The sequence below is a fragment of the Molossus molossus genome, unplaced genomic scaffold (genome assembly GCF_014108415.1).
Source record: "Molossus molossus isolate mMolMol1 unplaced genomic scaffold, mMolMol1.p scaffold_m16_p_14, whole genome shotgun sequence".
In the NCBI taxonomy this organism is placed as follows: Eukaryota; Metazoa; Chordata; class Mammalia; order Chiroptera; family Molossidae; genus Molossus; species Molossus molossus.
The window spans coordinates 34,331,539-34,353,699 of record NW_023425349.1 but is presented as its reverse complement, the minus strand read 5'-3'; the positions used below and the strand labels follow the sequence as shown (position 1 = coordinate 34,353,699).

The window sequence follows — 22,161 nt, the reverse complement described above, 5'->3', positions numbered from 1 at the left end:
ACATATTTGCCAGTGATACATCTGATAAGGGGTTAATATCCAAAATTTATAAAGAACTTATAAAATTTAAAACCAAAAAAACAAACACTACAATTAAAAAAAGGTCAAAGGACGCGGACTAAAGAGTCATGGGTTCGATTCCAGTCAAGGGCACTTACCTCGGTTGCAGTTTGTCCCCAGCCCTGGTCAGTGTTGTGCAGGAGGCAACCAGTCGATGTGTCCCTCTCACATCGATGTTTCTCTCTCTCTCCCTCTCTCAGTCTCTCTCCCTCCCTCCGACTCTATCTGAAGATAAATGGAAAAATATCCTTGGGTGAGGATTAAAATAAGAAAATAATAGACTTCTCTAAAATGAAGAAAAAGTCTTGATCCTACCTACTCTATTCTATTTTTATTATTATTTTGTTTTAAAATTGGAAAATACTTTGTGACTTTAATTTCACACAGATCTTTTCAAACATACCTTCATACACATTGCCTGAAGACAGCTGATCTAACTGGAGTAAAATGATGTGTATCTGGAGGATTAAGACATATCCTTGGTGAAAATAAATATTCTGAAGAGCTAGAGGAGAACTAACATCATTTCCTTGCTATCTTCTCAGAATAAAAATTTCTAGTTAATTGTCAATAGTGTTTAGAAGGGCAGAGTTTCAGAATACAAACTCTTTTTTTTTTTTTCATTTTTCTTTTTTATTTTATTTTTTTTGTTACAGATGTTTCTCCTTTTTTATCCCATTGACACCCTCCACCCCATCCCCCCCACCTGCCCCGTCCCCAGCTTTGTTGTCCATGTCTATTGGTTATGCATACATGCATATAAGTTCTCTGGTTTATCTCTTCCCACCCCTCCACCCCCTCTTCTGAGGGATGTCAGTCTGTGCCCTACTTCCATGTTTCTGGGTCTACCGTATTCCTCAGACTGTTATGCTCATTATATTCCGTATATAAGTGAGATCATGTGGTATTTGTCTTTTTCTGCTTGGCTTATTTCACTTAGGATAATACTTTCCAGGTCCTTCCATGACATCTCCAAGGATAAGAGATCTTTCTTTCTTACTGCTGCACAGTACTCCATTGTGTATATGTACCACAGCTTTTTTATCCATTCGTCTACTGATGGACACTTGGGCTGTTTCCAGATCTTAGCTATTGTAAATAGTGCTGCTATGAACATGGGGGTACATATATTCTTCCTGATTGGTGTTTCAGGCTTCTTAGAGTATATTCCTAGGAGCAGGATCACTGGGTCAAATGGAAGTTCAATTTTTAATTTTTTGAGGTAACACCATATTGTTTTCCATAGTGGCTGCACCAGTCTGCATTCCCACCAGCAGTGTGCTAGAGTCCCCTTTTCTCCACACCCTCGCCAACACTTGTTGTTTGATGATTTGTTGATGGTGGCCATTCTGACAGGTGTGAGGTGATACCTCATTGTTGTTTTATTTTGCATCTCTCTGATGATTAGTGATGTTGAGCATTTTTTCATATGTCTCTTGGCCATTTGTATGTCCTGTTTGGAGAGGTGTCTATTCAGCTCCTCTGCCCATTTTTTAATTGGGTTCTTTGTCTTTTGTTGAGTTGTATGAGTACTCTATATATTTTGGAAATTAACCCCTGATCTGATGTATCATTGGCAATGATGTTCTCCCATACAGTGGGTTGCCTTTCCATTTTGATGATTGTTTCTTTTGCTGTGCAGAAGCTTTTGAGTTTGATGTAGTCCCATGTGTTCATTTTCTCCTTTGTTTCTGTTGCCTTAGGTGATGTATCAGTGAAAATTCTGCTATGTATGATGTCCGGAATTTTGATGCCTACATTTTCTTCTAGAATTTTTATGGATTCACGGGTCACATTTAAGTCTTTTATCCATTTTGAGTTTATTTTTGTGTATGGTGTAAGTTGATGGTCTAGTTTCATTTGTTTGCACGTAGCTGTCCAATTTTCCCAACACCATTTATTAAAGAAGCTGTCTTTACTCCACTGTATGCTCTTGCCACCTTTGTCAAATATTAATTGAGCATATTGCCTTGGGTCCATTTCTGGGTTCTCTGTTCTGTTCCACTGGTCTATATGCCTGTTCTTGTGCCGGTACCAGGCTGTTTTGATTACAGTCGTTTTGTAGTATAACCTGATATCTGGTATTGTGATCCCATCTACTTTGTCCTTCTTTTTCAAAATTGCTGTGGCTATTCGGGGACTTTTTTGGTTCCATATGAACTTTTGAAATATTTGTTCTAGTTCTGTGAAATATGTCGTTGGTATTTTGATGGGGATTGCATTGACTCTATAGATTGCTTTGGGTAGTATGGACATTTTAATGATGTTAATTCTTCCAATCCGTGAACAAGGTATGTGCTTCCACTTTTTTATATCTTCCTCTCTTTCTTTTTTCAATGTCCTGTAGTTTTCTGCAAATAGGTCCTTTATTTCTTTGGTTAAGTTTATTCCTAGGTATCTTAATTTTTTTGCCGCGATGGTAAATGGGATTGATTTTTAGTTTCTCTTTCTGTGAGTTTATCATTGGTGTATACGAATGCCGTTGATTTCTTGATGTTGATTTTGTATCCTGCTACTTTACCAAATTCATTTATGAAGTCTAGTAGATTTTCGATGGAGTCTTTAGGGTTTTCTATGTATAATATCATGTCATCTGCAAATAATGACAGTTTCACTTCCTCCTTTCCAATTTGGATCCCTTTTTTATTTTCCTCATGTCTGATTGCTGTGGATAAGACTTCCAGTACTATGTTAAATAAGAGTGGCGAAAGTGGACATTCCTGTCTTGTTCCTGTTTTTAATGGAAATGTTTTTAGTTTCTGCCCATTGAGTATTATGTTGGCTGTAGGTCTTTCATATATGGCCTTTATTATGTCGAGATATGATCCCTCTATTCCCACATTGCTGAGCGTTTTTATCAGAAATGGATGCTGGATTTTGTCGAATGCTTTTCAGCGTCTATTGATATGATCATGTGGTTTTTATTCTTCATTTTGTTTATGTGGTGTATCACATTTATTGATTTGCGAATATTGTACCAGCCTTGCATCTCTGGAATGAATCCCACTTGGTCATGGTGAATAATTTTTTTGATGTATTGCTGGATCCAATTTGCTAGTATTTTGTTCAGGAATTATTTTGTTCCAGTGGAGCCTTAGAGATGAGCAGAGAATCATGGGGGGCTTCCAGGAACCCCGCAGTGTGAGGGGGAGGGCCAGATGAGAAGGCTGGCCTGCCAGAGGCTCCAGGTTCCCAGACAAGCAGAAGACACTCGGAAGCCCTGTCATCTCAGGAACCTGGGACCAAGAACAAGGGTGAGATGTCCCAGCATTTAGAAGTAGCAATATTCAGGAAGGCAAAGAAAAAAAATACGGGATGGGGACTTATCTTGGGGTTGATGTTGAAGCATGTTCTTTAGGCCAGACAACCCCAGCTGACAGGTACACTCATCTCTCATGGGCAGCAGTCTGGAGTGTCGCTGGGACAGAGTACAAATAGGCAGTAATTATGAACCACAGATCCCCCTTAAAAGTGAGCAATTTCGCCCTGGCCGGTTTGGCTCAGCGGTTGGAGCGTCGGCCTGCGGTACAGAGAGGCCTGGGTTCGGTTCCCGCTAAGGGCACGTACCTCGGTTGCAGTTTGTCCCCGGCCCTGGTTGGTCGTGCGGGTGGCAGCCACTCGATGTGTCCCTTTCACATCGATGTTTCTCCCTCTCTCTCTCTTCCTCTCTCTCCCTCCCGCTCTGTCTGAACAAAAAATGGAAAAATGTCCTCGGGTGAGGATAAAAAAAAAAAAAAGTGAGCAATTTCTTCATGTCCCCATATTTAGATGCTAAGCCAGGGTCTGTTGGTCTCCTTTTAAGGTTAGTGATGAAATCCTTAAAAGGCCCAATGGCTGAGGGCCTGTTATCCAGGACAGGAAAGCAGAGGAAAGCTAGGGAGATTGTTTTAGTCCTCAGCTGGGTCGGCAGCTGATGAAGGACAGGGAAGCAGGTACAATCCCCCAGAGATGCAAGGAAAAGGGGAGCAAGGTTCCCAGCATCCTTGTGGACCAGCCAGTAGGACGACCACCCTGCATCCCACCAGGGGGAAGAGATGAACACCAGAAATTCTTAGGTCAGCTCAGGTCCTGACACATCAGCACAGAGAAGCTATAACAAAACCAGAGGTGTAGCCGCTGAACCCCAAAGAAGGATCTTGAAGATAAGCATCACTTAAGTGCTGTCATCTCTCAGAGTTAGTGCTGCTGATAGACATGCAAGCCTGAAGCAGAAGCTGAGTTTCAGATCCCTCTGTAGGATGGCGATCAGCAGGGGAATCTAGATGAAGAAGTGCACCGGATAATCTCAGCTGCCAGTAAGCCCAGGTATCCTGGGCACGGAGTCTGTGATAACCAAGATCAAGTTCTGAGGTGACCAGGAGGCCCATGTAACTCTCCCATCCAAGCTCCCCTACCTGGGTGGCTCACTTTTTAGGCTGCTAGTCAGGGAAACATGACACTGTCCTGGGCCCACCCTCTCCAGGACCCAGCAGGGAGCAGGCAGGAGAGGCTGGTGCTGGGGGCCACTGCCAAGTGTGGGGACTTGGTCACATGAGGCTATCCAGAACACTGCAGCTCTGCTCAGGGCCTCTCGGGCTTCCTTCCCAGCCCTGCGGACCATCCCAGGGAAGAGAAAGGAGCAGAGTGTGTCTCCTGAGCAGTGACAGAAACCCTGCTGTCTGGAAAATAATGGGTACACTAGGGCTTATGAAACTCTTGGCTCAGCAGACTCATTTTCTCTAGCACCCTGGCAGAAATGGACTCCAGGAACCTCTCTTTTTGCCAAATACATACCGAAAAATCGAGACTGCTTTTTTTTAGTGTGCTAAAATGCACATTCCGTAAAATTTACCATGTTAACCATTAAAAAAAAAATGGGCAAAGGACATGAGTAGACACTTCTCCAAAGAGGACATGCAGATGGCCAATAGACATAGGAAAGGGTGCTCAACATCACTAATCTTCAGAGAAATGCACATTAAAACCACAATGAGATAGCACCTCACACTTGTCAGAATGGTTATTACCAGTAAATCAACAAACATGTGTTCTCGAGGATGTGGAGAAAGGGGCATCCTCGTGCACTGTTGGTGGGAATGCAAGATTTGTGCAGCCACTGAGGAAAGCAGTATGGAGTTACCTCAAAAAATTAAAAATGGAACTGCTTTATGACCTAGTGATTCCACTTTTGGGAATTTATCTGAAGAAACCTGAAATACTAATTTGAAAGAGTATATGTACTCCAATGTTCCTTGCAGTTATTTACAATAGCCAAGATTTGGAAGCAGCCCAAGTGTGCACCAGTAGATGAGTGGATAAAAAAGCAATGGAGCCCTGGCCGGTTTGGCTCAGCGGTTAGAGCATCGGCCTGCGGTCCTGAGAGACCCGGGTTCGGTTCCCGCTAAGGGCATGTACCTCGGTTGCAGTTTGTCCCCGGCCCTGGTCGGTCGTGCGGGTGGCAGCCACTCGATGTGTTCCTTTCACATCGATGTTTCTCTCTCTCTCTCTGTTCCTCCCCCCCCCCCCCAATCTACCTGAACAAAAATGGAAAAATGTCCTCGGGTGAGGATTAAAAAAAAAAAAAAAAAAAAAAACCAATGGAATACTACTCTGCCATAAAAAAAGAAAAAAATTTACCCGTTGTGACAGCATGGATGGACCTGGAGAGTATTATGCTAAGTGAAATAAGCCAGTCAGAGAAAGACAAGCACCATATGATTTCACTCATATGTGGAATCTAATGAACAAAATTAACTAACAAGCAAAATAGAGACAGACTCATAGATAGCAAGTAGGCTGACAGCTGTCAGACTGGGTAGGGGGTAGAGTTGGGGGGCTAGATGGAGAGATTGAGTAAAAAAGAAAAAAACTCATGGACACAGACAACAGTGTGGTGATTGCTGGAGTGGGGGGATGGAGGAGGGTATAGGAGGGTTAAAGTGATGGAAGGAGACTTGACTTGGGGTAGTGAACACACACAATACAGTATACAGATGATATTTTGTGGAATTGTGCACCTGAAACCTGTATAATTTTGTTAACCAGTGTCACCCCAATAAATTCAATAAAAAGGAAAAATAAATAAAATGCGAAAAAGAGTACTAGATTTTAAAGAGTACTAGATTGGTGCCAGTGGCTTGGCTACAGTAGACATGAGGAGACAGGTAGAACAAGTCAGCAGAAGAGATGGAGCTCTGAAAAGATGGTCTGAAGTTAAATGCTAGTGATGACTTTGCCTAAACCCATCATAAAGGGGTGACAAGCACAGGTACCAGCGGGTCGTTGCTTTAATTGCTAGCAGCCAGATTTGCTGCTTGCCAGAAACTTTCTGAAATGCTACTGTGTAGCAAGAGTGTAGATCTCCTCAAGGGCCTTTCAGAGTTCCAATCAAAGGAAGTAGTGTTGCATAGAAAATATCCTAAATGGATGCAGCCCAGGTCAGTTTTCATTTATCAGCAAATATCTTCTGCCTAAGGCTTCTATGAAGCACCTAGTGTAATGAAATTCCCTTTTATGGGCCTCCCTGGACAGAAAACGTAATTGTCATCCTCCCAGGGTTAGGATGCAGATGTTGGCCTTTATTTTTTGCTTCAGGTTTTGTAGTAAAGGCCTAAAAGCCTTTGGAGACTAGAGAGAGGTAAGAGTCAGTCTGCAGGGCCAATAAAGCTGAAGGATGGTTTCTGAGAAGCCTGGTTGATAAAATATACTGGAGGAGCCTGTTCTTTCATAATTCTTAGGGCAGCAAGGAAAATCTGCTAGTCTTTGAGATAAGCTGGCTGGGTTACAGGTGGTGATGATGGCCCTTGCCAAGATAATAATGATGGTAGTAATAATAATAGTGACCATTTATTGAGTACCTGCTAGGTGCAAGGCATTGGGCTAGATGCTTTATACATGTTGATACAATGCTTCATACCACCCTAAGAGAAAAGTGCTGCTTTCTTCTCTTTAAAGAAACCAGTTTACCCAGCTAGGAGTAGTGGAGTCAGGATTTGAACCTAACTGCCTGTTACCTAACTCTGTCTGGCCATACATTTCTCACCATACCACACTGTTTTCTGAGATCAAAGGCACTGGAGCCATGTGACAGAACCTAACTGTGTGCTGTGACCAGTTCTAGGGTCTGTGTCATGGTTTGGAAGTTGGATGAGATTGGTGGAGTTCTCATGCCCACCCACCACCCTTCCATGATAACTGTGATATTTGTTTGGTGATATTTGGTCCTTAGACTTGAAGGGTATCTCTCTCAACCACCATCTGGGTAGAAGAAAGACGAAGCCAACTGCAGACTGAGCTACATTTTGTTTGTTTCTTTCTTTTTTTCCAATCCTCACCCAAGGATATTTTTCCATTTATCTTCAGATAGAGTGGGAGGGTAGGAGAGAGAGAGAGAGAGAGAAAGAGAGAGAGAGAGAGAGACATCGATGTGAGAGAGACACACCAACTAGTTGCCTCCTGCACGATCCGGACTAGGGCCAGGGACTGAACCGCAACCAAGGTACATGCCCTTGACTGGAATTGAACCCGTGACCCTTTGGTCCTCGGGCTGATGCTCTAACCACTGAGTCAAACCAGCCAGGGCTGTGTGTTTCTTTTTTGATGAAAAATTCAACATAGCCCTGGCTGGTTTGGTTCAGCGGTTAGAGCGTCGGCCTGCAGTCCTGAGAGACCCGGGTTCGGTTCCCGCTAAGGGCGCGTACCTCGGTTGCAGTTTGTCCCTGGCCCTGGTTGGTTGTGTGGGTAGCAGCCACTCGATGTGTTCCTTTCACATCGATGTTTCTCTCTCTCTCTGTTCCTCTCTCTCCCTCCCACTCTACCTGAACAAAAAATGGAAAAAAAAAAAAAAAAGAAAAATTCAACATATACCTAAATAGAATAATATAATAAACCCTCATAACATTTATCAAGTTTTTGCTACCCTTTGAATTGCATTTTAAACTCCAGTAGGCCTCATAAGTGGTTAACTTTTCCCAGAGATATCCTGGTCTTCCAAGCTTCTCCCCTGATCATTGACCTCTCCCAGACTCCATTTCTCAAGCAGACCTTTAGTCTTGTAGATAGCCTTTTAGTTATCTTACTTTCTGTCCCTGGCCATCCTTCAGGGGCTGCAGAAAAGAGCTCTAAACATGGAGCTGAGGACCGGACCCAGAATATTATCATGGCCATGAAGGACCGCATGAAGATCCGAGAGCGAAATAAGCCCGAGATCTTTGAAGTTATCCGGGATGTCTTCACTGTGAGCAAAGTCGCACATGTGCAACAGATGAAAACAGTGAAGCAGAGTGTGTTGGATGGCACCTCCAAATGGTCGGCCAAGATTACTATCACTGGTAAGCAGGCCAGAGTGTGAGGAAACAGGAAACCCTGCGCTATGGGGATGAGCCTGGGGAAGAAGTCACCTGAATGTGAGGAAGCAAGGGGCTGGGGAGAAAGAAGACAGAACTGAGGGAAAGAAGGAGGGCCTCATTAGTCATCACTGCTCTTCTCTGAGGCCATGGTGGTAGGGGCCTGGGAGAGGTAAGACTGGCACCTGCAAATAATATGAGTGATAATAGAAGGATTTGCTAACAATCTGATAATGCAAGAGCTGGGATGGGGGAAAAGGGACTGGTAGGAAATCAAAGAATAGTCAATCAGTGGTTTAGCTGGGTGGGTGTGGCTGAAGCATGTATATATCAGAGGAAGTAAGGAACAGTTTTGGGGTAAGTAGTCAGGGCTTTATGGGGAATTGGGATTCTTAGACTAGACTTTGAAGGAAAGGTTAGTAATTTAGGACTAAGGATAGATCTGGAGGTGAGGATTAGGGTTCTTGTACAAGAAGCAGAGAGGCTTCTTTAAGATGGAGACCATATGAGTCATACTGTGGAGGATTTCTGACTTATGGAGCATACTCTGAAGTCTCCTCCTCTATGCATTTGGGTTGCAGTGGTGTGTGCCCAGGGCCTGCAAGCCAAGGACAAGACAGGATCCAGTGACCCTTATGTGACTGTGCAAGTGGGCAAAACCAAGAAGCGTACCAAGACCATTTTTGGGAACCTGAATCCTGTTTGGGAGGAGAAGTTCCATTTGTAAGTCACAGAGGTCTTTGTCTTACCTGGGACTATGTGCATTTAGGAAGCAACATTAAATCCTATTCTAGGCTTGGCCCTTAAGAGGGATGGGACAGAGACAAAGGACTGTTGTATCAGGATTACTTTACCCAATCCCTATCTTTTTTTTTTTAATTTAAGATTGTTTTTTTAATTTTTTTTCTTTATTGATTTTAGAGAGAGAGGAAGGGAGAAGAAGAGAGAGAGAAACATCAGTGAGAGAGAACATCAATTGGCTGCCTTCTGCATGCCCCCCACTGGGGATTGGGCCACAACCTGGCCATGTGCCCTGACCTGGAATTGAACTGGTGGCCTGTTGGTACATGGGTCAATGCTCAACCATTGAGCCACACCAGCTGGGCCCCAATCCCTTTCTTAACTGGCATTATTAAAGGGGGCTCTCGGCACTTCATACTGCTTTTTCTAGCATTAGAAATATTTTACTACTGCTCAGTGACAGAACCAGGGACTGACCACCCTATTGTGCCATCCTGCCTAGGAAGGGTTAGGCTTTTCTGGGGAGTAGGGAAAGAATGTCCTTGTCCTACACCTGGGTAATTTTGGCTTGAAGGAAGAAATCTATGGTCTGAAGTTTCCATTTCACCTAAAAGGGTTCTACTTTTCTTTCTGCCTCAGCTTCTACACCCCAAGACCCCTTAATTCTTTTTCTATTATCTCACTTTACTAAACTATTTTATAAGACAGTAAGGGATGGTTGTTGAAAGGTCTAGCCTGGGACTTGGGCTAATATCTGGAGAATCCAGATGCTGTGTCACACCCCTAAGGCCTAGAACCAGGACTTTGAGTCTGAATGAGCTAAGCAGGCTGGATATATAGAGATCTTCTGTTGGCTCCTTGGAGTACGCATGTGAAAAGGGATTAGGGCCTAGTAAAATCACTCTCTAATCCAGAGGCAGCAAATATTGGAGGAACACTTGTTTCTTTGAGAATCTGAATGGTTCTTGCTTGAATTCTTCATGATTAATTATAGATTATAAATGAATTGACTCTGTAGTCATTTATTCCCCTTTTATCTATTTAGTAAACTATTCATCAAGCCCCTCCTCTGTACAAGACACTGTACATGATGTTTTGTATCTAAAAACGAGTAAGTCATTCAATCCCTGGCTTTAAGAAGCTTATTGTTGATTTGTCTATTATTTTTCAGTACACCAGTAGTTACTATATTTTAATGAATGTACAAAGATATTATGAGAACACAGAGAAAGGAGGAGCAAATTCTACCAAATACAACTTTTGGGTGAGGCAACAGGACCCAGAAAGCACCTGTTGGGGAAAAGAAAGGTGGTAGGGGGGGTGGGGGGACCTGGGCAAACTCCCTTCTCCAAAGCAAACACCATAGAGGAAATGACCATTCACATGGGTATTAAAAAATGATAGAAGTTTATCAAGACATACTTAGATAGATGGGAGAACTGGATAGAAAGCTAAGCAAATATGACAAGAGGGACATACCATGAACATTGACACCTTAACTAACTCTGGAGAGAGAACTAGCAGTTGCTTCCTAGGGCTCTATAGCATCTGTCCAGCTGTTTTCCTCTTGGTGCTGTTGATACAGCTAGCTGCACAGGAAATCAGAATTGCCCCTGATTACTCCCCCACCCCCACCCCATCTTTTTGTTGTTGTTGTTCCAAGGTAACAAGGACCAGATAATGGTATATAGAGCCACCCAGGCTGAGGAATGAATAACCATTTGCTGGGATAGCTTGACTCACTTGGAACTTTAGTATCACTGTTCTCTAACTCTTTCTCTTCCTCTGCAGGACCTCAAGTGAAGTTGATGGAGCTTTGAGCTTTGGGAGGGAATTGGAATGGGGGCTGCTGGGTGTGTCCTAACAGAGCCTGCCTAATTCTGTCACAGTGAGTGCCACAACTCTTCTGACCGAATTAAGGTACGTGTGTGGGATGAGGATGATGACATCAAGTCGAGAGTAAAGCAGCGGCTAAAGCGAGAGTCTGATGATTTCCTTGGCCAAACCATCATCGAGGTTCGGACACTGAGTGGCGAAATGGACGTCTGGTACAACTTGGGTGAGGAAACAGGACCAGAGAAAGTTGGTGGGAAGGGAGAATGTGAATGAGGAACTTGGGAAAAATCCTGTCTATCAAAACTACCACTCAGTTGCTAAAGCATACCTTTATACAGAACCTGCCTTACCGATAGAGGACCAAGGATGGGTAGAGGTGGGGGACAGAGGAGTGGATTGTCTAGTATGTACTCTGGCTGGACATTCTTCAGATTTCAGAAAGCTCTTTAATCTTCATACTCATCCCTAATGCCTTTAGCTCCCTATTCTGCTCATGGAATAGGAGAATTCCTATTGGGAATATTTGAGGTGTTTGTGGACTTTGTGGTCACTGGATTGAGTTCACCCTGTTAGATGAACCCTTGGGTCAGTGCCTCCTTTTCCTTGTGTTAAGCAGGGTAAGGACTACCCACACTGTCTGTAGTTGCATTGGTGTTAATCTGCAGTCTTCTTTCCTTTTTAGAGAAGAGGACAGACAAATCAGCCGTCTCAGGGGCTATTCGACTACAGATCAGCGTGGAAATCAAGGGGGAGGAGAAGGTAGCTCCGTATCATGTGCAGTATACGTGTCTTCATGAGGTGAGCCAGCCCTTGATAGATGGGGTGCCTGAAAGCAGTGATGGGAGGGGCCTTTGATAATGAATAGGATTGCTAGATGGTTGAAGATTTGGGACCTGTTTTTTTTATTTTATCCTTGGCTTACTGTGCTGTTAGACAGCCCAAGTAACAGTGCCAGTCTCAGCTCTCTTTCACTAGTGTGAACACAGCCTACTGGGGCCATAGAAGGAACTGAGCAATAACTTGAAGGACAGAATTTCTCTGGAACCCTGGACTTTACCACCCGATTTTGTTTTTGTTTTTTATATACATTTAACTCCTTCCTTTGCTCTGTCTTCTGCAGAACCTTTTCCATTACCTCACAGACATTCAAGGCAGTGGAGGAGTCCGGATCCCTGAGGCCCGAGGAGACGATGCATGGAAGGTGTACTTTGATGAGACGGCCCAAGAAATCGTGGATGAATTCGCCATGCGCTATGGCATCGAATCCATATATCAGGCCATGACGTGAGACTCCTCTGGGACTTTGGGGTGTGGCTACTAACCACTAGGGTGGCTACACTGACAGGGTAGACAGGTCCTTAGCAGGGTAATGTGCAGTAATTCATTGCTTCCCTCTCTGAGCTAGGTAAGATGGTTCTGTGCCCCAAGGTAAAGAGGGTATATGTATAAAGAGAGTGTGTTTATCAGTGACTCAGGAGGAAGTCTACCCCAGAGTTCAGACATAAAAAGGGAGAAGGGAATGGGAGAGTATGCAAGGACAAATCTGCCTAAACATCACAGGCCTAAGGAGATAGGGCATGTGCGCTCATGTATATGTGTATGACAGACAAGTTTTCTTAGATTGGTGTGGATGTTGGAGAGGGCACTTAACTGGAGGAAAAGCAGCTGAGTCTGGAGTTGACCAAGACTCTTCCTATAACAGAAATTCTCATCTATGAGAAGAGATGTAGTTTGTCTATTGGTGAGTCTGCACAGGACGCATCCCTAGGTAAGCAGAGGATAGCTGTTGCCCTGGCTGCTCATTTATTCTGCAAACATTTACTGAGTTCCTTCTGTGTGCCACATATTGTGCTAGGTGCTGAGAACACAAAGATAAGTGCGATGGGGCCTCTGTGCTTGGGGAACTCATTCTAGCAGCAGAGACAAACCAGTAAACAAACAATTACAATATGTGATAAGTGCTGTGCTAGGGCATTATGAGAGCATCTCAATTTTAGGGGAGGCCTGTGAGGAAAGTCATTAAAACAGCAGTTCTCAACCTGTGGGTCACAACCCCTTTGGGGGTTGAACGACCCTTTCACAGGGGTCGCCTAAGACATAACAGTAGCAAAATTACAGCTATGAAGTAGCAACAAAAATAATTTTATGGTTGGGGGTCACCACAACATGAGAAACTGTATTAAAGGGCCGCAGCATTAGGAAGGTTGAGAACCACTGCATTTAAGAGTTGACACTTGAACTGAATCTTGAAATACAGAAAAGGAGGGAGGGCATTTTTGCTGGGGTGCTAAGATATAATAGAGCATAGAATATTCAAGAAATTACAGGAAGTTCAGTATAGATGGAGAGAAGACATATGGTGAGGAATGAGGTTTAAGAATGGCCCCCCGATACTCTTACTCTGTTTGCTCTTCCAAGATGATCTTATCCCAACCTATGACCTCAACCACTACTTTTGGGTTAAGGACTCCCAGATCTCTTTCTCTATCCAGATCATGTCTTTTCCTGAATTTCTGATCTATTTTCTGCTGCTTCCTTTCAGCTATTTCTACCACTGTAAACTCAGCATGGCTAAATTCCATCAACATCATCTCCACCAAATAAATATGCTTATCTTCCTATAACCTCTATTTTAGTAAATGGAATGGTTTTCTATGTAGTTGTCCAAAAAAATTTAGGAGTCAGCTTAAACTTTTCTTTCTTACTATTGTACCTTTAACTCTCAACATCCAATCTCTAACACCTCTAGATTCTATCTGCTAAAAACGTTTTTAATCTATCACTATTACTCTATCTCAATAATAACAAAAATGATGATAATAATAACAACTTCTTTGTAACATTTCCTTATGTACCAGGCACTGGTCTAAGCACGTTATGAATGTTAACTCATTTAATACTCATATCAATCCTATGAAGTGGATATCATAATTTAACCATTTTACAGATAAGAAAACTGAAACATGAACTTTAAGTAATGTATTCAAGGTGAGTGAATGGTAGAGGTGAGATTCAAACCCAGAGTCTGACTCTAGAGTCTGTATTCTTAACCATTTTTCTATTCTATTTAGTACTTCATTGCTTCTTTTTTTAATTATTGTAGTAACTCTTCAACTAATCTTTCTGTCTTATTCTTATCTTTGTCCTAGTCTTTTTTCCAATTTATCATCAAAGGAGACCTTTCTGAAAGACTAATCTGATCACCCTATGCCTCTGTTTAAAAATTTACCATAGCATTTAAGATACACTCTTTTATTGTCTATTCTCTACCTACTTCTCTCTCATTTTTTGGTATTTCTCTATCAAACACCTGAACAGTAGCCAAACTGATGTTTTCCAAATCACTCTGTCATGAATATATTTGTCTTTGCAGTGCAATTTCCCTTTGTCTGTACATTTCTCCATTTGATTAATTCTTGCTAATCCTTTAAGACTTGTTTCAACCATCTCTAATTTGGGAAGCCTTTTTCTAATTCCTTCCAGTCTCCAAGCATTCTGATTTAGGTGATTTTCCTGTATGTTTCCACGGTGTTTTTGCATAGCACACGTTGGATTATTGATTTACTTTCTAATACTTGCCAGGCTATCACATCTTGTATGTTTGTTTTTGTTAAGTAAAACTTATTTTATTTTTTAATATTTAATTTATCTTTATTTTTGAAGGTATTACAGATATCCCTCCTTTGCCCCCCATTGACTCCCTCCTCCCTGCTCCCTCCCCCCCCCCCACCACCACACTGCTGTCTATATCCATTGGTTATGCATATATTCATATAAGTTCTTTGGTTTATCACTTCCTTCCTGCCCCCCCACCTTCCTTTCCTCTGAAGTTCGTCTGTCTGTTCCCTACTTCCATGTTTCTGAATCTATTTTGTTCGTCAGCTTATTTTGTTCATTATATTCCACTAGTAAGTGAGATCATGTAGTATTTCTTTTTGTTTTTTTAATCCTCCCCCGAAGATATGTTTATTGCCTTTTTTTTTTTTTAGAGGAAGGAAGAGATAGAGATTGGTTGCCTCCTATATGTGCCCTGACTGGGAATCTAACCCGAAACCTTTTGGTATACAGAAATATGCTCCAATCAACTGAGCCACCCAGCCAGGGCCAGACTATCACATCTTTGGATTCTAGCACTTAGCACAGGGCCTGGCACATGGTAGGCATTCACTGTATGAATGTTTGAATAAATAAACTAGAAAGATTCTTGTATATCAAGGTAATTGGAAGTTTCATACACACAGTGAGATCTTTTAACTACTGGGCTTCTGCTGCAAGCCCTGAAGCGTCTTTGAGGCTGAGGGTGCTCTTTTTCAGGCACTTTGCATGTTTGTCATCCAAGTACATGTGTCCTGGTGTGCCAGCAGTGATGAGCACCTTGCTGGCCAACATCAATGCTTACTATGCCCATACAACCGCCTCCACCAATGTCTCTGCATCCGATCGCTTTGCAGCCTCCAACTTTGGGGTGAGTGTGATGTTAGACATATCTACCCATTTGTTATCAGTTAATAAAGTTTAATTTTTCATTGTCAATACTGTAGAGTTGGTTGATAAGCCTAAAATTTAGACAGATGCCACCTAGATGGGTGAACTTATTTCCCTATGAGTATGCAGACTGTGCTAATAGATCATTCTTATTTCATTATGGATATGTTGACTTACTAATAGACTCTTCTCAGACATAGATAAACAAGAGACAAATAGCAGTACTGTGGTTTGGAGGGGCGCCACCTGGGCTCAGATAGAACCTCTCTAGGCCAAGAACGTGGCTGAATCACCATGTTCCTTAGTCCTGTAGGTCCACATAGGGACCTTTCTTAATATTTCTCAGTCTCTCTCTGACAGATTCGTACCACTTAAGTTCATATGAGACTGTTATCTAAGCAAGGATACCAGCATATACTGAGCCTATCCCTTTTCTAATGTCTGGACTGTTTTCTCTATTCAGGGTGTTTCCTATCCTATGTTAAGGTACCTGAGAAGTTGAATCTTTACTCAAAATATCACTTGACATAATTTCAATATAAACTGGATGAAATATCTTTCACCCACCACAAAGATGACCTCTTTTTTTTTTTTTTTTTTTATCCTCACCCGAGGATATTTTTCCATTTTTTGTACAGATAGAGTGGGAGGGAGAGAGAGGAAGGGAAAGAGAGAGAGAAACATCGATGTAAAGGGACACATCGAGTGGCTGCCACCCGCACGACCAACCAGGGCCGGGGACAAACTGCAACCGAAGTACGTGCCCTTAGCGGGAACCGAACCCGGGTCTCTCCGGACTGCAGGCCGACGCTCTAACCGCTGAGCCAAACTGGCCAGGGCCAAAGATGACCTCTTTAGGCATAAAATTACTGATACCCCCAAATCCACTAGGACTCTGAACCCGGTTTATGGTACTAACAACTTTTTCTTGTTGTTAATAGTCTTTCTATTGATGAATTAATATCATTGATTAAGCCAGTCAAATACCTGTTTCATTCCCTCACATCCCGTTATCTATTGACTTAATCAATATATGAATTCTAGGAGTGCTATGCCACGCGGTCTATAGGCATGTGATTCCATGTTTAATTATACCTTTTCTATAAAAATCAACTAATTTTTAAAATAGTATATGTTATATAAACCGAGGGAAATTATGTGGTTGTGGTTTAAAGAGAAACCCACTCAAGACTGCCTGATCACCTTCCAAATGTGTCACACTTTCTCCCTCCCATCATCACTGCTGGCTGTGACTATTTAATTGGTCTGAACTATCCCAGTATAAGTCAGGAGACCACAGACTCAGGAACAAGTTGGAGAATATTTGGAGTTTCCCTTTATTTGACTAAGATGGGTAAGAGATTCAAAGAGATGGAGGTATACTCTCTGGTTATTGCCTGTTGACTTTTGTATGAAAAGAGCTGTTTTCCCTCCCAGGGAGGGACTTCCTTTACCCTTGCCAGTGTGAGAAGATTTCCTAGTTTGAGACAGAGCTGCTAAGAGATGGAATAGGGACCATCAATTTTATTTCTTCCTTATATGTTATTCTCCTCATGAGCAGGGATGGGATATGATGTGTCCCCAACCCAGTGTCTCCTCCTCACCAGAGGTGGATCTGTTTCTGTTACAGTCTTAGGGGCTCAGAAATAGATTATTTCTCTTTTTCCTTGTTATTTGTTTCCCACTCTCAGAAAGAGAGATTTGTGAAACTACTGGACCAGCTACACAACTCACTGAGGATTGACCTCTCTACATATAGGGTGAGTGAAGACATGGCTGTGGGGTGGGATTAGAGAGAATGTAGGCCAATCTTGGCTACAAAGATTGAAGGCAAAGAAAATCGGTCTGCCTCATCACACCCATGTGCATGGCCAATGGCACTGACACCTTTGGTTCTGTAAATTCCAAGGACTATACAGTGTGAAAGTAGCAGCAGGTATGGCTGGCTACTTTTTAAAGACAGTTGGCTTTCCAACCTCACTCACATTACCAAATTCTCTGATGACATTCTCATTAGGGAGTCTCCTGAGGATAATCTCTTCCAGAAATGCACCTTTAAAAATTAGATAATTACATTTCCTTCTTGCATTATTCCATATTCTCCTCATTTACCAGGGGAGGTATGAGAATCCAGTTAAGAGGAAAGAGAGAATGTAGCTTGGCTTGGGCAACTAATTTGTAGCAGAGGTTATGGCCATTCCTAGTCTGGAGGGAGGAAGTGGATATAGTAGAAGGGTGGGTACCTGGGATGGGGCAGGACAGGGAAATGGGCAGTTTTTCAATTCTTCCTAAGTTAAGTCTTCTTAGAATGGCTTCATTACTTGCTTTAAAGTGCTGTGAATTTCCAGAACAAGCAATTATACCCACATTAAAAAGTAAGTATAAAAATAACCTCGAAGTAAAAAAGAAATGAAGTTTTAATTATCTATACTTCTAGTGCCCTCCATTTGCACGAATAATGGAGAGTTGACTGTATATCTTATAGTTGGCATATAAGTAGCTATTTGAAGGTTTAAAAAAGTGGCCCTTAAATTGGAGAATGGCTCAACATCTTCCTGCAGCTGTCCTTGGCAGCTTCTTCCCAAAACTCATGCCAAAGGAAATGAAGTGAGGCCTGGCGGGAAGGTCCTAAGAAACTCACTCTGAAAGCATTCTGCTCAGAGCTCTGCCATCTACTAGCTCCAGAACAGAGGAATAGCTGGGGCCCACTATACAGAAAGTACAGGTCTTGGATCTCAGTTTGGCCTGTAGTGTGGCTACACTTATATTCCAAGATATACAGTTAGACTGTAACTTTTAAAGAACTCACTGTTTGGGTGTAAGAATCTTCACCCAAGAAAGGTGAAAGGTGTGTGTGTGTGTGTGTGTGTGTGTGAATTTATGTGTGTGTCTGTGTTCATTTGTGCAAATGCACACACATTGCATGGGAATTAGGGTTGGGGTAGGAAATGTTGCTTTCTGGGCTGGGGATTATCAACCCCTGCTTTTGGTAAGGCCTGTCTGTCAGTGGAAAAGAGAGGGAGACCTGTGGTATTACAGCTTTTTGTCCATCTCAACTAGGGGAAATTCCAGTGGGTAGTAGTTAGGGAAGCTTTTGATTTAATTGCTTCTGGAAGGGCAAGCTTTCATATTTTTCTGTTCCTTTCTTACATTTGCTTGATTTACAACAGAATAATTTCCCTGCTGGGAGTCCTGAGCGGCTTCAGGACTTAAAGTCCACAGTGGATTTGCTGACCAGCATCACTTTCTTCAGGATGAAGGTAAGAGATGAACTGGTCTGGGGACCTGGCCACGGGGATATGGAGAATAAGAATCATTTGGCACAGTGTGAGGCTACAGGAATCATAATCTCTAAGCCCACATTTCCATATATCTATCTGTTCCCTGGATTACTTCGGTAAAGACCATGGGTCAACAAGAATGTGCTTGGCAGTTCTCCCCACCAGCTATCTTGGCAATTTCAATCCAGGGCAAGGTCCAGGAACCCATAGAGGGATGAAGGACTCTGGAATAATTTGGAGGTAGTTCTAGGAGGAGATCTGACCCAGGTAAACAGGACTCTGGACCCATATTTCTTTTATTAATTGGCAGGTACAAGAACTGCAGAGCCCTCCAAGAGCCAGCCAGGTGGTAAAGGACTGTGTGAAGGCCTGTTTGAACTCTACATATGAGTATATCTTCAACAACTGCCATGACTTATACAGCCACCAGTATCAGCTGGTAAGAGGTTTGGGACCAGCTGTCAGTGGCTCTTGGAGCCTTAGCTTTCCTTTGCTGTGGTTGTAGTGTAAGGGAGTTCAGGACAGGGTCCTTAATGTTCTTGAGGGTGAATGAGTTTTGTAGGATTTGAACCATCTAGACCATGTGAGACATTTGTTGATGGACAGAGACTATTAGACCAGATGTGACATAATTGAGTTGAACAGAAATGGCAACAGTAAGTTTTAGTTTGGTGCTAAAGAAAGTGACCAAAATGTGAGCAGTTTCAGAGGGTGAGTAGGTGAATTCACAGTCCATCCCAGAGTCTCTTTTTCTCCTCCAAGATTAATTTTATTCTGACTCATATGCATTCCTCTATGTTTCAGTTTGCTTTCTTTGAGATCTGTAGCTGTCTACTGGCTAATGAAAGTTTAACTTTTCCCTTTGAACACTTCTGTCTGCACTGCATGGTCTTCTGAGATATATTGATCAACTGAATATCGTAGCTGACCCTGTTCTTCTGTAAGGTTGAGCTACTTCACCTGTTTTAGGCTAGCATCCTAACTTAGTACACCTGGTAAATTTGTACATTTTTCTGAATCTTTTAAATAGTATCTTTTTTTCCTCTCATTTCAAAGCCAGGGCCTTCTTCTGTGTCTAATTACTCACAGTTCTTGTCTTAGCAGTGTCTTGTAGACCACATATTTGCAGAATAGATTCCCTTCAGTCCAACAAATATGTATTGAATGTTTGTTCTGGGCCACATCTGAGGAAAGCATAATGCTCCTTTAGTTAGTTTATAGTCTCATGAGCATATGTATAACTCCAATCAAAACAATCTGTTATGACGGCATTGAAAGAGGGATAAAATTGAGGGAAGATTCCAAGGAGGAAGAATTCACACTTGATCAGATATTGGGGAAAGCTACATAAAACAAGCAACATTTGAGATAGACCTTGAAAAGCAATCAGATTTGAACAGCAGATGATGGGAAGACAAACTAAATCTCTTTCATGTTTACCCTTTAGTGAATGCACCCAATTTTTTTTTTCTTTCTTTTTTTTTTTTACTAATTAATTTTTGTTACAGATGTTTCTCCTTTTCCCCCCACTGATTCCCCCCTCCCTCTCCCTCCCCACCCTGTCCCCAGATTGTTGTCCATGTCCACTGTTCATGCATACATGCATATAAGTTCTGTGGTTTATCTCTCCCCCACCACCCCCCTCTTTAGGGGATTGTCAGTCTGTACCCCGCTTCCGCGTCTCTGGGACTACCCCATTCCTCAGACTGTTATGTTCATTATATTCCACAAATAAGTGAGATGATATGAAACTTGTCTTTCTCTGTTTGGCTTGTTTCACTTAGGATGATACTTTCAAGATCCCTCCATGTAGTCTCAAAGGATAAGAGATTTTTCGTTCTATATAGCTGCGTAGTACTCCATTGTGTATATGTACCACAGCTTTTTAATCCATTCGTCTACTGATGGACACTTGGGTTGTTTCCAGATCTTAGCTATTGTAAATAGTGCTGCTACAAACATGGGGGTACATATATTCTTTCTGATTGGTGTTTTAGGCTTCTTAGGGTATATTCCTAGAAGTGGGATCACTGGATCAAATGGAAGATCAATTTTTAATTTTTTGAGGTAACACCATATTGTTTTCCATAGTGGCTGCACCAATCTGCATTCCCACCAGCAGTGTATTAGAGTCCCCTTTTCTCCACACCCTCGCCAACACTTGTTTGATGATTTGTTGATGGCGGCCATTCTGACAGGTGTGAGGTGATACCTCATTGTTGTTTTATTTTGCATCTCTCTGATGATTAGTGATGATGAGCATTTCTTCATATGTTTCTTAGCCATTTGTATGTCCTGTTTGGAGAGGTGTCTATTTAGTTCCTCTGCCCATTTTTTAATTGGATTCTTTGTCTTCCTTTTGTGGAGTTGTGTGAACACTCTATATGTATTGGAAATTAACCCCTTATCTGATATATCATTGGCAGGTATGCTCTCCCATACAGTGGGTAGCCTTTCTGTTTTGATTATTGTATCTTTCGCTGTGCAGAGATGTAGTCCCATGTGTTCATTTTCTCCTTTGTTTCTGTTGTCTTAGGTGATGTGTCAGTAAAAATTCTGCTGCATATGATGTCTGAAATTTTGTTGCCTACAGTCTCTTCTGGGATTTTTATATATTCATAAGTTACATTTAAGTCTTTTATCCATTTTGAGTTTATTCTCGTATAGGGTATAAGTTGATGGTCTAGTTTAATTTTTCTGCAAGTAGCTGTCCAATTTTCCCAGCACCATTTATTAAAGAGGCTGTTCTTACTCCACTGTATGCTTTTGCCACCTTTGTCAAATATAATGCACCCAATTTGAAGTGCTTCCTAGGAGCACCTTAGTAAAGACTAAAATCTTGTTCACACTGTTTCCTTACATTTCCAAATGTGCCAGCCCTGTCTTTAAGGCTTCCTCCTTCTGAGGTTTGTAAAAATTTCTGAAGTCCATGGGATGTTTTCCTGGGGCGTTTGTTTAGCTTGCCACACTCTGGACTTCTCTGTTATCCATCTATGGATTCTCTCTGGTTGGGGGAAAACACTCTTCTTAACTTTGATCTTTTATCTGTGCAGGGATCTGTCTGAATATTTGGTCTCTATTCCCTACCATGAAATGGGGCTTTGAAATGGGGCTTACGAAACTATTCAGGGACTTTCTTTAGCTTTTGAATTCTGCTTACTATTTTTTTTTTACTTTCATTCTCATTTTCTCGCTATTCATTATTATTATTTTTTATTATGTGTTTATTGGTTTTGGGGGTTTTTTTTAGAGAGGAAGGGAGAGAGAGAGAAACATCGATGTGAGAGAGATACATCGATCGGCTACCTCCTGCACACCCTCTGCTGGGGATTGAGCCTAAAACCTGGGTATGTGCTGTGACTGGAAATCGAACCGGGACTCTCAGTCCATGGGACAATGCTCAATCCACTGAGCCAGACTGGCCGGGCTCACTA

At 42.2% G+C, this 22,161-nt stretch overlaps 1 protein-coding gene across 4 annotated transcripts in view; it reads left to right on the top strand.

The window, feature by feature from the left end:
- Positions 1-22,161, top strand: part of UNC13B (unc-13 homolog B) — a 260,259-nt gene that overhangs the window by 219,544 nt on the left and 18,554 nt on the right. For all 4 annotated transcript variants that reach the window (XM_036260527.1, XM_036260526.1, XM_036260525.1 and 1 more), the window contains 9 exons: positions 8,142-8,369; positions 8,966-9,107; positions 11,015-11,184; positions 11,644-11,759; positions 12,082-12,245; positions 15,276-15,426; positions 17,138-17,206; positions 18,617-18,706; positions 19,038-19,166. In XM_036260527.1, the coding sequence (XP_036116420.1) occupies positions 8,142-8,369; positions 8,966-9,107; positions 11,015-11,184; positions 11,644-11,759; positions 12,082-12,245; positions 15,276-15,426; positions 17,138-17,206; positions 18,617-18,706; positions 19,038-19,166 (1,259 nt within the window). The remainder of the gene's footprint in view (positions 1-8,141; positions 8,370-8,965; positions 9,108-11,014; positions 11,185-11,643; positions 11,760-12,081; positions 12,246-15,275; positions 15,427-17,137; positions 17,207-18,616; positions 18,707-19,037; positions 19,167-22,161) is intronic.